This window comes from Pleurodeles waltl, chromosome 3_1, assembly GCF_031143425.1.
Source record: "Pleurodeles waltl isolate 20211129_DDA chromosome 3_1, aPleWal1.hap1.20221129, whole genome shotgun sequence".
NCBI lineage: Eukaryota > Metazoa > Chordata > Amphibia > Caudata > Salamandridae > Pleurodeles > Pleurodeles waltl.
The window spans coordinates 1,348,899,068-1,348,913,854 of NC_090440.1; the positions used below are offsets into that span (position 1 = coordinate 1,348,899,068).

Sequence of the window (14,787 nt, forward strand, 5' to 3'; positions counted from 1 at the left end):
ATTTCTTGCATGATACTGAGCTCCTAAGCCACTTCAGTAGACCTGTCTGATAGCCCATGCAAAAACCGCCCACCATGTCCTGTATCGTCTGTGCATGATTAATTAATTGTACGGTGCTCTAATAGGTTAGAATCATTAGCAATATCTATTGCCAGTATGCAAATTAGCCATATACCCAAGAAAGACTGATCTTTTTACCCCTGCCCTTACTGGATATGCTGACACTGAGCTCTCCCTTTAGCCTACAGATGAACAGCTTGGGCCCTGAGGCCTGCAGAGACCTGCGGGATATGCTCCTGGACAAAAACTGTGCTGTGAAGACACTGCGGTGAGCAGAAAACATCTTGCCCCTCTCTCTGAACCCCCCTTCTTCTCCTAATTAATCTCTCATAGTCTCCTGTCTCTTTCTGCTCTTCTTATTTGTTCTGCGTTTCACCAGTTTCTTTCTCATTGTTTTTATCTTCATTCAGTTTCCTTCTCTCTTTTCCTGCCCACTCCCTCATCTTGCCTTCTCCTGTGCTTCTGTCAGTCTATATTTTACTTTAATTTGTTTAATTTTTTGGGGCCGTATCACATGAAAAGTTTTTTTTATTTTTTTTAAAGTTTTTTTTAATTGTATTATTTTATTCATTGATTATTGCATAATTACAGAACAAAGAGCAACAAGAATGGCCCCGCATTCATAGAAACAATTTGTAACAGAATACAGCCCTCCTCTGCCTCAAAGTAGATACTGTTCAACCAAGCACAAAGTTCCGCCTCAATATGCGGCAAGTTCTATATTATCAGCACCGGCCCAGATCATAATCCACCAGAATCAGTTTAGTCCCCGTATAAAGTTCAGGAGGGATGTCATAGTCAGTCTATATTTTTATATCTCAATTCTATCACTCTTTTTCTCTGGCCCATCCACTCCCCAGGATTCCTGCGAAATGTATCAAGTTTAGTCTTTATTTTTTATCTTGGCAGTTTTGCTACTCTTGCTCCCAGGAGAGAATCCTTTTCAGGCAGTGACTAATCTACTGGCAGCGTAATCCACCTGTAATCACTGGTTCAGCACTTACCTTCAGTTTCCTCTGTGAAGCAGGGCTCTCCTCTGTGCTCGAATTGACACACTGTTTAGAGGTCTGTCAGGAGTGTTGGCCAGCACATCACTTCACCGTGTGTAGCAAGATAGCCAATGGCACCATGAATTGTAACAAGTGTTGATGCAGGTGGTCAGTGTATTGTGGATAGTTTGTCTGCCTCCCTCTTCATCATGAAGCCCTTCCATAGTGCACCCTTGGCAGTTCCTTGTCTTTTCTAATGTCTTTGTAGTGCATGGGTAAGAATGGAGCCTCTCTGTATCGCTCCCCGCGCCTGCAGCACCACCTAGCTGCACTGTGTCCCTGACCCCCGCCCATGCTGCCGATCGTGTGTTCGAAGCCCTCCTCCACCCCCATTAACCCGCCTGCGTCTCATCCCTGGTGTCTAGTGGGCTTCTGGTAAGCGTTACTAGACTTGTACATTGTACTAGTGTGTCTGTTTCCATCACTTTTATTGTGCCCTGTCTTTACTGTTTATATTGTTTTTTATTGTGCCTGTTTTGCCGTATTTCTCTGCCCATTTCGTGCCTTTTTGCCCTGCCGCTGCGTCCCTGCCCCCCTCCCGCTCCCCCGTGCCTGCAGCACCACCTAGCTGCACCATGTCCCTGACCCCCGCGCACGCTGCCGATCGCGTGTTCGAGGCCCTGCTCCACCCACAGGTACCCGCCTGCGCCTCATCCCTGGTGTCTAGTGGGCTTCTGGTAAGCGTTACTAGACTTGTACATTGTACTAGTGTGTCTGTTTCCATCACTTTCATTGTGCCCTGTCTTTACTGTTTATATCGTTTTTTTTATTGTGCCTGTTTCGCCGTATTTCTCTGCCCATTTCGTGCCTTTTTGCCCCACTGCTGTGTCCCTGCGGCCCGCCCCCCTCGTGCCCCCATTCGCTTCCCCTCCCGCCTCCCAGCTATTTCTCCCTCCCACCTCCCCCTCTTAATGGCGGTCCCTGCGCGACGCGGGTGAGTGACCCCTGACCTGTTTTGTCCGGAGCTCGCTCTCCTGCGCCTGCAACACCACCTAGCTGCACCGTGTCCCTGACCCCCGCCCACGCTGCTGATCGTGTGTTCGAGGCCCTGCTCCACCCGTAGGCACTCACCTGCGCCTCATCCCTGGTGTCTAGTGGGCTTCTGGTAAGCGTTACTAGACTTGTACATTGTACTAGTGTGTCTGTTTCCATCACTTTCATTGTGCCCTGTCTTTACTGTTTATATCGTTTTTTTTATTGTGCCTGTTTCGCCGTATTTCTCTGCCCATTTCGTGCCTTTTTGCCCCACTGCTGTGTCCCTGCGGCCCGCCCCCCTCGTGCCCCCATTCGCTTCCCCTCCCGCCTCCCAGCTATTTCTCCCTCCCACCTCCCCCTCTTAATGGCGGTCCCTGCGCGACGCGGGTGAGTGACCCCTGACCTGTTTTGTCCGGAGCTCGCTCTCCTGCGCCTGCAACACCACCTAGCTGCACCGTGTCCCTGACCCCCGCCCACGCTGCTGATCGTGTGTTCGAGGCCCTGCTCCACCCGTAGGCACTCACCTGCGCCTCATTCCTGGTGTCTAGTGGGCTTCTGGTAAGCGTTACTAGACTTGTACATTGTACTAGTGTGTCTGTTTCCATCACTTTTATTGTGCCTTGTCTTTACTGTTTATATTGTTTTTATTGTGCCTGTTTCGCCGTATTTCTCTGCCCATTTCGTGTCTTTTTGCCCCGCCGCTGTGTCCCCGCCCCACTCGCGCCCCCATTTGCTTTCCCCTCCCACCTCCCAGCTGCTCCTCCCTTCCACCTCTTAATGGCGGTCGCATGCCACTGGCGTGCCGGAGGCAAGCCCGCCTGCGCCCGTCCGCGCCCAGCGCCAGTTCCCCTGGCCCCCCCTAGCCAAGACCCCCCCCCAGACAACACTACTCCTCACATACACTCCACTCCCTCAACCCAGGACACGCCACAGTCACCCCTGAGGGCTACAAACTCCAACGCAAAGACCGCCTTAACAAACCAGGAGGTGGCATCGCCATCCTGCACAAAGACACTATTAAGGTCACCATCAACACCCACGACACCCTCAACAACGCAGAACACATGCACTTCCTAATCCACATAAACAACACCACCCTCAGAGGTACACTCGTATACAGACCCCCAGGGCCACGCCCTCCTCCCTTCTGTGACACCATCAGCCCGCACGCCCTCATCTTCACAGACTACATCCTCCTCTGCGATTTCAACTTTCACCTGGAGAACCCCCACGATCACAACTCCTCTTCCCTCCTAGACAACCTCACCAACCTCTGACTCAAGCAACTGGGCACAGCACCCACTCACTCAGCAGGACACACACTTGATGCAATCTTCACTTCGAGCCAACACATAACCTGCACCCACACCACCGAACTTCACTGGACCGACCACCACTGCATCCACTTCTCCTTCGCCAAACCCCCCACACACCACCACCAACCCACCACCCCCTACCGCATGTGGGACAAGATCCCCACAGAACGCCTGAATTCCCAACTGGCACGGAATCCCCCTAACACCAATGACCCCAGCACTGCGGCACATAACCTCACAAAATGGATCACCACCGCCGCAGATTCACTCGCCCTTCTCAGGAAAAAAACATTATCACCCGCAACATCAAGAACGCCCCATGGTTCACTGCTGAACTCCAAGATTCCAAGAGCAAATGCCGCAAAGCGGAGAAAGCCTGGCGACAAGAACCCTCCACCACAAACTTCTGCACCCTCAAAACCTCCACTCGCAACCACCACCAACTCATACGCACCACCAAAAGAGCACACTACAAGGAATGCATAGACAACAACTCCCAAAACAGCAAAGAACTCTTTACTGTCATCAAAGAGCTCTCCAAAACCCAAAGCCAGCAACCTAGACCGCATGCACACACAAACCCTCTGCAGCTCCCTCTCAAACCACTTCCACCGCAAAATCCTGGACATACACAACAGCTTCATACCACACACACCCCCCACCCGTCCAACACACACCCCCTTCAAGCCCCCCCCTCCACCCCAGTCTACTTATCACCTGGGTCCCAACCACCGATGAAGAAACGGAAAAACAATGAATTCCATCCACTCTGGATCACCCTCCGACCCCTGCCCCCATCGGATCTACAACAAAGACAGCCCAACCATCGCCCCCAAATTTCGAGACATAATCAACAGCTCATTCGACACCGCCACCTTCCCAGACCCCTGGAAGCTTGCGGAAGTCACCGCACTCCTTAAAAAAAAAAAAAAAAAAAAAAAAAAGCTGACCCAGGTGACCTCTCCAACTACCGCCCCATCTCTCTCCTCCCTTTCCCCGCCAAGGTCGCTGAGAAACTAGTGAACGCCCTTCTATCCCACTTCCTCGAGGAAAACCACACACTCTACCCCTCCCAATCTGGGTTCCGCAAGAACCATAGCACAGAAACCGCCCTCATCGCATGCACTGATGACATCAGAACCAAAGTCGACAAGGGCGAGACCTTCGCACTCATACTCCTGGACCTTTCCACAGTCTCGGACACTGTCTGCCACCAAACACTCCGTACACGCCTCCACAACTCTGGGATTCGACACAAAACCCTAGACTGCTCACCTCCTTCCTCACCGATAGAACCCAAAAAGTCCGCCTCCCACCCTTCCAATCCACTGCAACCAAAATCATCTGCAGAGTCCCCCAAGGATCCTCCCACAGCCCCACACTCTTCAACATTTACATGATCCCACTAGCCAGCATCCTCCAACCACACAGAATCACCATCCTCTCCTACGCAGACGACACCCAACTCAACTTCTCCCTCACCCGCAACCCTACTACCGCCAAAACCAACCTCCACGCTGCACTCCTTGACACCTCCGCCTGGATGACAGCTAACCACCTCAAGCTCAACTCCAACAAAACCGAGATCATCCTTTTCAGCTCCCACAAAACCATATGGGACACCTCCTGATGGCCCACCGCCCTAGGCCCCGCACCTACCCCCGCAACCACGCACGCAACCTTGGCATCATCCTGGACCCCTCCCTCTTAATGACCCAGTAAATCAACACCGTCACCTCCTCCTGTTTCAACACACTGCGCATGCTGAAAAAACCTTCAAATGGATTCCCACGGAGACCAGAAAGACCGTCACTCATGCACTAATCAGCAGCAGGCTAGACTACGGTAACACCCTCTACGCCGGCACCACACTTAAACTCAAGCGCAAACTCCAGAGAATCCAGAACACAGCTGAGCGCCTCATCATGGACCTCCCCCGCCATGAACACATCTCGCCACACCTTGAATCCCTTCACTGGCTCCCCATAGACAAAAGGATCACCTTCAAAATCCTCATCCACGCACACAAATCCCTCCACAACACCGGCCCAACCTACCTCAACGAAAGAGTAAACTTCCACACTCCCACCCGCCACCTCCGATCAGCCGACCTCGCACTCGCCACAGTCCCCTGCATCGAACACACCACCACAGGAGGCAGATCCTTCTCCTATCTCGCCCCCAAGGCCTGGAACTCCCTCCCCACCAACCTCCGCAAGACCTCCTGCTCTTCAGGAAAAAACCTTAAGACATGGCTAGTCGAACAGTGATTCCCCCCCCCCCCTCCCCCCACAGCGACTTGAGACCCTCACAGAGGAGTAGCACGCTATATACATTTTTTTGATTGATTGGTTGTAGGCTACTTTTAGGTTTCAATCATTTTTATTGAATTTTCATAATACCTAACTTGGGACGGTCATGCTCCTGAGAATGTGAAGAAAATATTCAGGACCAGCACCAGCTCCCTGTAGTGACACAATTGTTGCAACACAGCTGGCCTAGATCGCAGAATCTGTTCCCCTTTGACCCAAAGTCCGCTTCCCTGGTAGCGTATACATGTTGTTGTCCAATAGGCCCAGGGCTCAAAGTCTGTTACGGCAGGTCAAGCCTTTATCAGTAGAATCTCACATTATGTTAAACTTGTGGGTCCCTCCTTTCAGATCATATGCTGTCTTTTCATGCACACGTCAGTGCTACAGCTTCGAGGTCACACTGCCAAAGCTGAGGTCAGTGGGCTTCCCCACATACACAGGATGGTTTGTTTAACGGCAAGTAGCAGGTGGATCATTCTTTTCTCTCTTATTGAACGTAGTGGATATTTTTATCTAACGGGACCCCCTAAAATGATTTGTGCTGGTTTTCTGTCTACCTATCTACCAGAGAAATACGATTGAGAACGTTTCCCCACAAGTCCTTGAGTTTGGGACATACCCATAGTGTATGCATGATTGTGCCCAGTCCTCTACATTGTCTCCAGCAGGACCTGGGCTGTGTCTTGTCTATTATATGCAGCTGAGAGGGAGTGTAGACACTACACAACCTGTCCCTGGATTCGTAGCACCCAAGGGCCCCTCGGGACACTTTGCACCACGCTATACAGCATGAGGGACTACCAGTCCCAGAATTCCTAGCAGCAAGGGCGGAAGGACAAGGCCCTCTCGGGACACTGCGCCGTGCTATAAAGCGCCTCCCTTCATCTTCCACTTGATGCCATACAGCATGAGGGGATTCCAGTCCCAGAATTCCTAGCAGCAGACGAAGGGGCGGAAGAAGAATACCCTTTGGGCACTCTGCACTGTGCTATAAAGCGCCTCTCCACCTGCTGCACAGGCCGCGCCTTGACAAAGTAATCCGATCATCACCCAGAAGAGGCTGGGCTCGGCTACCCCTCTTGACTTTTCTTATTAAAAAGGTGAAATTGTGACTTTAGAAACAACATCACTTATTCCTAAGAAATATCTTGTAAGTCCTATTTATGAATTAACTGGAGGATTGATTATTGTTTGTCTTCTCTGTCTGCTTTAAGGGTTACATAGACATTAGAAAAGTAGCTTCCTAAGCCTGGGCTCATCTTTCCACATTGCCATTTTTCATAGTGCAAGATTTTTCAGCTGTACTTAATGGGCAAATGAAAATTAGCCAAGCCGCCTCAGAAGGCTAGCAAAACGCCAAAATCCCCAAGACACGCTGCTGGTAAGTACACCCTTAACTAGATGAATGTATTGATACAAGTGGTTGAGTCAAATATAGCCAAAGACTCTAAACAAGCTGGGAGGGTCAACCCACCAGCCAAAATAGCCCGCACTTACCAGACAATGAAATTAGAGAAATCACACTCAGACCCTACTAAAGGTCTGCAGTGTGGCTCAACTACTAGCCATATCAGGCTGCCAGTCGATTCTAACAACTAGACTCCTACAGATGTAGCTGTTTTCTACTCAAAACCTATGCCACTACCTGATAACTCATGCAAAAGCTGCCTACTGTGTCCTGTGTCGTCTGTGCAGGATCCATTTGTCGTACCGTGCTCTAATAGGTTTGAATTAGTAGCAATACGTATTGCTAGTATGCGAATTGCTCTGAAATCCGATCACCCTCAGAGGCGATGAGGGACGACCCTCTGAAAACTAGGCTCGACTTCTAGCTCAGAAGTTGAAAGAAATGAAGTGACTGCTATAGAGTTTGCGTCCCAGACTTACAGAAGAGCTAAGGAGAGACCAGCTGAGCACACCACATAATTCATCTAGGGACGGTGATGGTTTCATGAGGCCAAGCACTAATGGTTGTCCCGTAGTTATGCCGGATATTAGAGTACCGCAATACACTCCTTCATATCTCTGCATTTATTATATAGTTGAGGGATATGGAAAATCTAGATAGAAGCAAGTTGCCTACGATATGCCCCAATAACACCCCTAGAATGATCAATCAAAAAAAGGTTCTCACAATTTGACCACTTTTATACACATCAGTGCTTATTTAGAAGAGCTAATGGGAGGTATTCAGAGAAGAGACTCTGACCCCTGCTGATCTCTACTCATACTCACACTGTAGGAGGAACATGAAGAAAGAATGGTGGGGAGAAGTTGCTCAAGGGTGAGACAATTCATATGATCAAGATGCATACGTTGAGGCAGGGTACGAGTAAAGCTAACAACTCTTTAATCTGTAACATGATCTACTGGATCAGGAACCAACAACTTTGTAATTTGATTATATTGCGTGATATCCTAAAAGCCCAGCATATTACTAGGAGAGATGAGCCCTTTGACTTGGTCAAATTGACCTTTAATGATCCTAAACTGATACGGGGGTCTTACAGCACTAGAAGTACATACTCTCCCGCCTAACGCAATGAGGGGTAGTAGGGTTGAGTTTAAACTGGGTGTGTAATCCAGTTTAAACTCAACCTTATTCTCCCTCATTGCTTTAGGGCTTCAGTATCCTCCCTGCTTCTTATGCCTCCAAGATGTAGGGAATCTCTTCCTAGACTTAGACTGACAGATAAAAGCCTTATGAGTGTCAATTGACTGTCTACACAGTGCCACAACAAGATGGCTTTGATTGAGTCGTACACTGTCCAGGAGAATCCTGTTCTTGAACCCAAATAGTCTTTCAGGGTGCAATCAATACCACTAGGGAGGACACTGTTTTCAGAACCATACCATCAGACACAATCCTGAGAGCATGCAGAACCTGCTCCTCTTGTGCTCGAATGTGGCAAAATTGCGATCCAAACGTATAGATCCAGAATGACACACTTTTGTGAACAGTGCCATCTTGCACGTTTCAGGAATCATAGCTAACGGAGTTCATCCATCAGCCTGGGCACATACCTTACTTTGTTGGTGCTACTTCTTGAACCTCTGGAAGAGCTTTTTGGCAGCTTAATTATTTGGGCAAAAACTCCATAAATTGACATCAAACACTTCTGCATTGATTCACCTAATATTTTAGGCATCAGCTAATCTAGTAGGGGTGAGCAATCTTTAAACGTTTATAATATTTACAACCGCCCACTCCCCTATACCAAAGAGTCGCCAACAATCAACGTCCTGGATCACTATTTGTCCATTCCTAGGGAGAAGCCACCTTGCATTATAGGTGGCAACTTTAATATTAGTTTAGAGCCCCTACATTGCACAAATCTGGTGATCGAGGAGGAGAATGACATTAGAGGCATACCATCAGTCCCTGCAGCACCTTGGATACTCCAATCTGTGGGTGCGGTCCAGCTTTCCTAGTGGACCCTGACCCATGGATTACATGCTAGTAATAGTAGGGCATGTTCTGACAGAGCCAGAGCTTATACTTTTGCTTATTTGCTTGTTTCTGAGAAGTGCTGGTACTCTCCAATTAAAAATATCCAGTTTTTCTTGAGAAGTGCAGGTACTCTCCTTCTCAAAATAAAAAAGGCCGGTTCTCCGTACTAGACAGTACCAGCTCATTTAAAGCACTGAACATCACACGTCCCTGTTGTAATATGCAGTGCTAGGGCTCTCTGTACTAAAAACTTACATTTATGTAACAAAACTGAGATGATTTCAACTGGACAGACCTTGTTGAGGCATCCAAACGAAGAAACGTCTTCCTTCTGGTGTATAATTACACATGCTAGTGCAGAGGGTACCAGTAACGCAGCTCATTATATTCAACTAACTACACTGGTTCAACCTTTTTTTGTTCAACTGGTACAAAACTGTACTCCTGTACTGACTTGGCTCGAAAAACTTTGTATGGCGATTCTGTCGATACAGTTTCCATTTAACATTGCCTCTTATGGATAATATTTATATTCTGTAGCTGATACACAGGCAGTGATTGAGTCTCTAAAATCGGGGAAGGCTGCAGGCACCAATAAGTACCTAGGAGACCTTTAGCCAGGGCTCAAAAAATCATACAAATTTTACTAGACCGTAACTTAAATAATCTACTCGACCTAACTGTAATGTACTTGGCCCGTAAACGGGTCTCAAATTGTTTGATTCTAGGCAAATAGTTTACAGAGCCGCCTTTTCTTCCTTCTAACATATGATTGCACCTTCAAATATGTGAGCTCAGCATTTCTGCAGTACAAAAAAATCTCTTTTGTTTGATTAAGTTGACTAAAGTTTGCTGCATGCATCACAAGAATCTAACCCATGACGTCTAGCCCACATAACCTAGCACTTCTTTTAGTTAACTAACAACATTGACATCAGGGCAGTAGTGTTTCTCAGTTTGTTTAAAAACTCAATCTTAATAAATATCTGTTCGGTGGCATGTGTAGCTGCCGATACACATGCTGTGCATTATCCTGCCATCTAGTGTTGGACTTGGAGTGTTACAAGTTGTTTTTCTTCGAAGAAGTCTTTTCGAGTCACGGGACTGAGTGACTCCTCCCTTTCGGCTCCATTGCGCATGGGCGTCAACTCCATCTTAGATTGTTTTCTTTTTGCCATCGGGTTCGGACGTGTTCCCCTTCGCTACGTATTTTGAATCAGGAAAGTTAGCTAAAGTATTGAAAAATTTGACGGTATTGTTATCGCTCGGTACCGGGTTAGTGTTAGTGTATCGGCACCAACATCAAGACCGTGTCGGTGGCCCTTCGGGGCTTCCACTCTTCACTGAGGCCTGGTCGGCCCGACCACACCCGTTGTCCCAGACTAATGGACCGGACCTCTTTCCGTTTCTTTCCTAAGTGTTACTCAAAGTATCCTTATACAGACCAGCACCGGGTCTGTAATCTGTGTTTGTCACCCAAACACAGAGAGGATACTTGTGAAGCTTGCCGTGCGTTTCGATGAAAGAAGACCTTGAGGGATCGACGAGCAAGAAGACTGCAAATGGCGTCGAAACCAAAAGAACAGCTCGACGTCGAGGAGGAGGAAAGAATCTCCATCCAAGAGACGGAATCGGATGAATCCGACAGTGAACAACCCTCGACGGTGCAACAAACCGTAAGTAAACCTGCCCTGTCCCAAACTCAGGGTCACACTAAAAAACTTAAGGCCATGGGGACGCCACCGCCAGTAGGCCATGGCTCAACCCACCGAAAGGAAGGTGACCAAACATCAGCACTGAAAAAGCCCACCGAAAAAGGCCGAGGACTTCCGACTCCGGTCGAGAATCCGGCACCGAACGATTTCGACACCGAGTGATCGAATCGACCAAACCCCGAAAGATCTCCTCGGAACCGAAAAAGACTTTAACAGCAGAATCTTCGGTACCGAAAAAAGCGGCCTCGGAGCCGAAAAGAAACTCTTATACAGCAGAGCAAGGACTTTCCATGCAACTTAAGGAAAGACATCGATTTGAGCAAGAGTCAGGTATGGAAGAACCTGACCATACACAACAGAGGTTGCATATCCAAAAAGAGACTGGCAAAATTCAGACTTTACCTCCACTCAAATCGAAAAGGAAACTTGCATTTCAGGAAACAGAAATGCAGCCAAAGGCCAAAGTGGTTAGACAAATCACCACCACCAATGGTCTCACCACAACCATCCCCACTGCACTCACCACAATTGTCACCAGTGGGAACACCTATAATGCAGTCACCCACACATACTGGGATGACCCAAGATGATGCGGATGCATGGGATTTATATGATCCACCAGTATCGGATAACAGCCCAGAATGTTATCCAACCAAGCCGTCCCCACCAGAATACAGTACTGCATATACGCAGGTCATATCCACTGCAGCTACGTTCCACAACGTAGCAATGCACACAGAGCCAATGGAGGATGCCTTCTTTTTTAACACTCTGGCATCCTATCAAAGTCTGCCAATGCTCCCGGGCATGCTCAAGAATGCACAACAGGTCTTCCAGGAGCCTGTAAAGGGAAGAGCTAGCACGCCTAGAGTTGAAAAAAAGTACAAACCACCCCCAACAGATCCAGTGTTCATAACACAGCTGCTCACACCGGACTCAGTGGTTGTAGGGGCAGCAAGGAAAAGAGCAAACTCTCAGTCGTCAGGAGATGCTCCACCACCTGACAAAGAAAGTCGGAAATTCGACGCTGCAGGCAAGCGAGTGGCATCACAAGCAGCCAATCAATGGCGAATTGCAAATTCACAAGCCCTACTTGCACACTACGACAGGGCATACTGGGACGAGATGCAAGACATCATACAGCACTTGCCGAAGGAACACCAAAAACGTGCCCAGCAAGTAGTGGAAGAGGGACAGGCCATATCTAACAACCAGATAAGGTCCGCACTAGACTCGGCAGACACGGCAGCACGAACTGTTAACACGGCTGTAACCATTCGCAGGAATGCATGGCTGCGAAGTTCTGGATTCAAGCCAGAGATTCAACAAGCGGTGTTAAATATGCAGTTTAATCAACAACCGTTGTTGGGGCCGGAAGTCGATACAGCCATTGAAAAAATGAAAAAAGACACTGACACGGCCAAAGCCATGGGTGCGCTCTATTCCCCACAAGTCAGGGGCACCTTTAGGAAACCACAATTCAGAGGGGGGGGTTCGGCAACAAACATCTGAACTGTCAACCTCTCAAACCAGACCCACCTATCAATCACAATACCAAAGGGGAGGGTTTTGTGGTTCCTATAGAGGACAATTCCCAAAAGGAAGGGGAAAATTCCAACCAGTCAGACCAAGCAGTGACTTCAATGTCACAACACCCCAACACTTGTTACCAGTAGGGTGGAGGCTAACCACATACTACCAAAACTGGACTCATATTACCACAGCCACTGGGGTCCTATCATTTATCCAACATGGTTATTGCATAGAATTCACAACATTCCCTCCAGATGTGCCACCAAAAACGCACAGACTGTCTCAACAACACTTAGACCTATTACAAATAGAGGTCCAAGCACTGCTACAAAAACAAGCAATAGAACTCGTACCCAATCACCAAAAAGGAACCGGCGTCTACTCACTATATTTCCTGATTCCAAAAAAGGACAAAACATTAAGGCCTATCTTAGATCTCAGAACACTGAATCTCTTCATCAAATCAGATCATTTCCACATGGTAACACTTCAAGACGTAGTTCCCTTACTAAAAAAGGAGGAATACATGACAACATTGGATCTCAAGGATGCGTATTTCCACATACCCATCCATCCTTCTCACAGAAAATACCTAAGGTTTGTAATGCAAGGCAAACATTATCAATTCAAAGTGCTACCGTTCGGAATAACAACAGCCCCCAGGGTATTCACGAAATGCCTACCAGTAGTAGCCGCTCACATGAGGAGACCGCACATGCACGTATTCCCATATTTGGACAACTGGCTAATAAAAGCCAACACTCTACAACAATGTCAATTTCACACGCAATACGTCATAGAAACTCTACACAAACTAGGGCTCTCTATAAATTACAAAAAAATCCCATCTGCAACCATCCCAAATACAACAATACTTGGGAGCAACACTCAACACTCAAAGGGCGACTGCCACTCCAAGTCCACAAAGAGTCCAATCGTTCCAAAATGTAAGATCAAGCATACAACCAAACCAACACTACACAGTAAAGTTTGTAATGAAACTACTAAGCATGATGTCCTCATGCATAGCTATTGTCCCAAACGCAGGATTACATACGTGGCCCTTACAACAGTGCCTAGCAAAACAATGGACACAAGCGCAGGGTCAACTTCAAGATCTAGTGTTGATAGACCGCCAAACACACTCTTCGCTTCAATGGTGGAACCCTATAAATTTAAACAAAGGGCGGCCATTCCAGGACCCAGTGCCTCAAGCTCTTATCACGACAGATGCTGCCATGGTTGGGTGGGGAGCACACCTCAGCAATCGCAGCATCCAGGGTCAATGGGACAATCAACAAAAACTACTTCACATAAATCACTTGGAACTGCTAGCGGTATTTCTAGCATTAAAAGCGTTTCAACCACTAATAGCTCAAAAACACATTCTTGTCAAAACAGACAACATTACAAAAATGTACTATCTCAACAAACAATGGGGGACACACTTGTCACAACTGTGTCTCTTAGCACAAAAGATTTGGCATTGGGCAATTCACAACCACATTCGCCTAATAGCACAATACATACCAGGTATTCAGAATCAGTTAGATGACAATCTCAGTCGAGATCACCAGCAAACTTCCCCAGATCCTACAGCATCACTTCCACCGCTGGGGAACACCAAACATAGACCTATTCACAACAAAAGAAAACGCAAAATGCCAAAACTTCGCGTCCAGGTACCCACACCCTCAGTCCAAGGGCAATGCTCTATGGATCAGCTGGTCAAGGATATTTGCTTATGCTTTTCCCCCTCTCCCACTCATTCCTTATCTGGTCAACAAACTAAGTCAAAACAAACTCAAACTAATACTCATAGCACCAACCTGGGCTCGCCAACCGTGGTACACAACACAACACAAACAACAGATCAGACACCCAAATCCAGTATCGCTCAATCTAGCAATCTGGCTTCTGAAGTCTTAGAATTCGGACATTTAAATCTTCTACAAGAGTGTATGGAGGTCATTAAACAAGCGAAAAAAACTATTACAAGACATTGTTATGCAAACAAATGGAAAAGGTTTGTTTGATACTGCCACACTAATCAAATTTAACCACTACATGCCTCCACAAAGGACATTGTAAGCTATTTATTACACCTACAAAAGTCTAATCTAGCATTTTCTTCCATTAAAATCCATCTCACTGCAATATCTGCCTATCTTCAGATTACACATACAACATCACTTTTTAGAATCCCAGTCATTAAAGCATTTATGGAAGGAGTAAAAAGAATCATACCCCCAAGGGTGCCACCAGTACCTTCGTGGAACCTTAATATTGTACTAACACGACTCATGGGCCCACCATTCGAACCCATGCCTTCTTGTCAAATTCAATATCTGACTTGGAAAGTAGCCTTTCTAATAG

The 14,787-nt window shown here is 47.5% G+C and overlaps 1 protein-coding gene across 1 annotated transcript in view; it reads left to right on the top strand.

The window, feature by feature from the left end:
- NLRX1 (NLR family member X1) overlaps positions 1-14,787 on the top strand; it is a 94,749-nt gene that overhangs the window by 58,634 nt on the left and 21,328 nt on the right. The window contains exon 7 of the mRNA XM_069224834.1: positions 242-328. Coding sequence (XP_069080935.1) covers positions 242-328 — 87 coding nt within the window. The remainder of the gene's footprint in view (positions 1-241; positions 329-14,787) is intronic.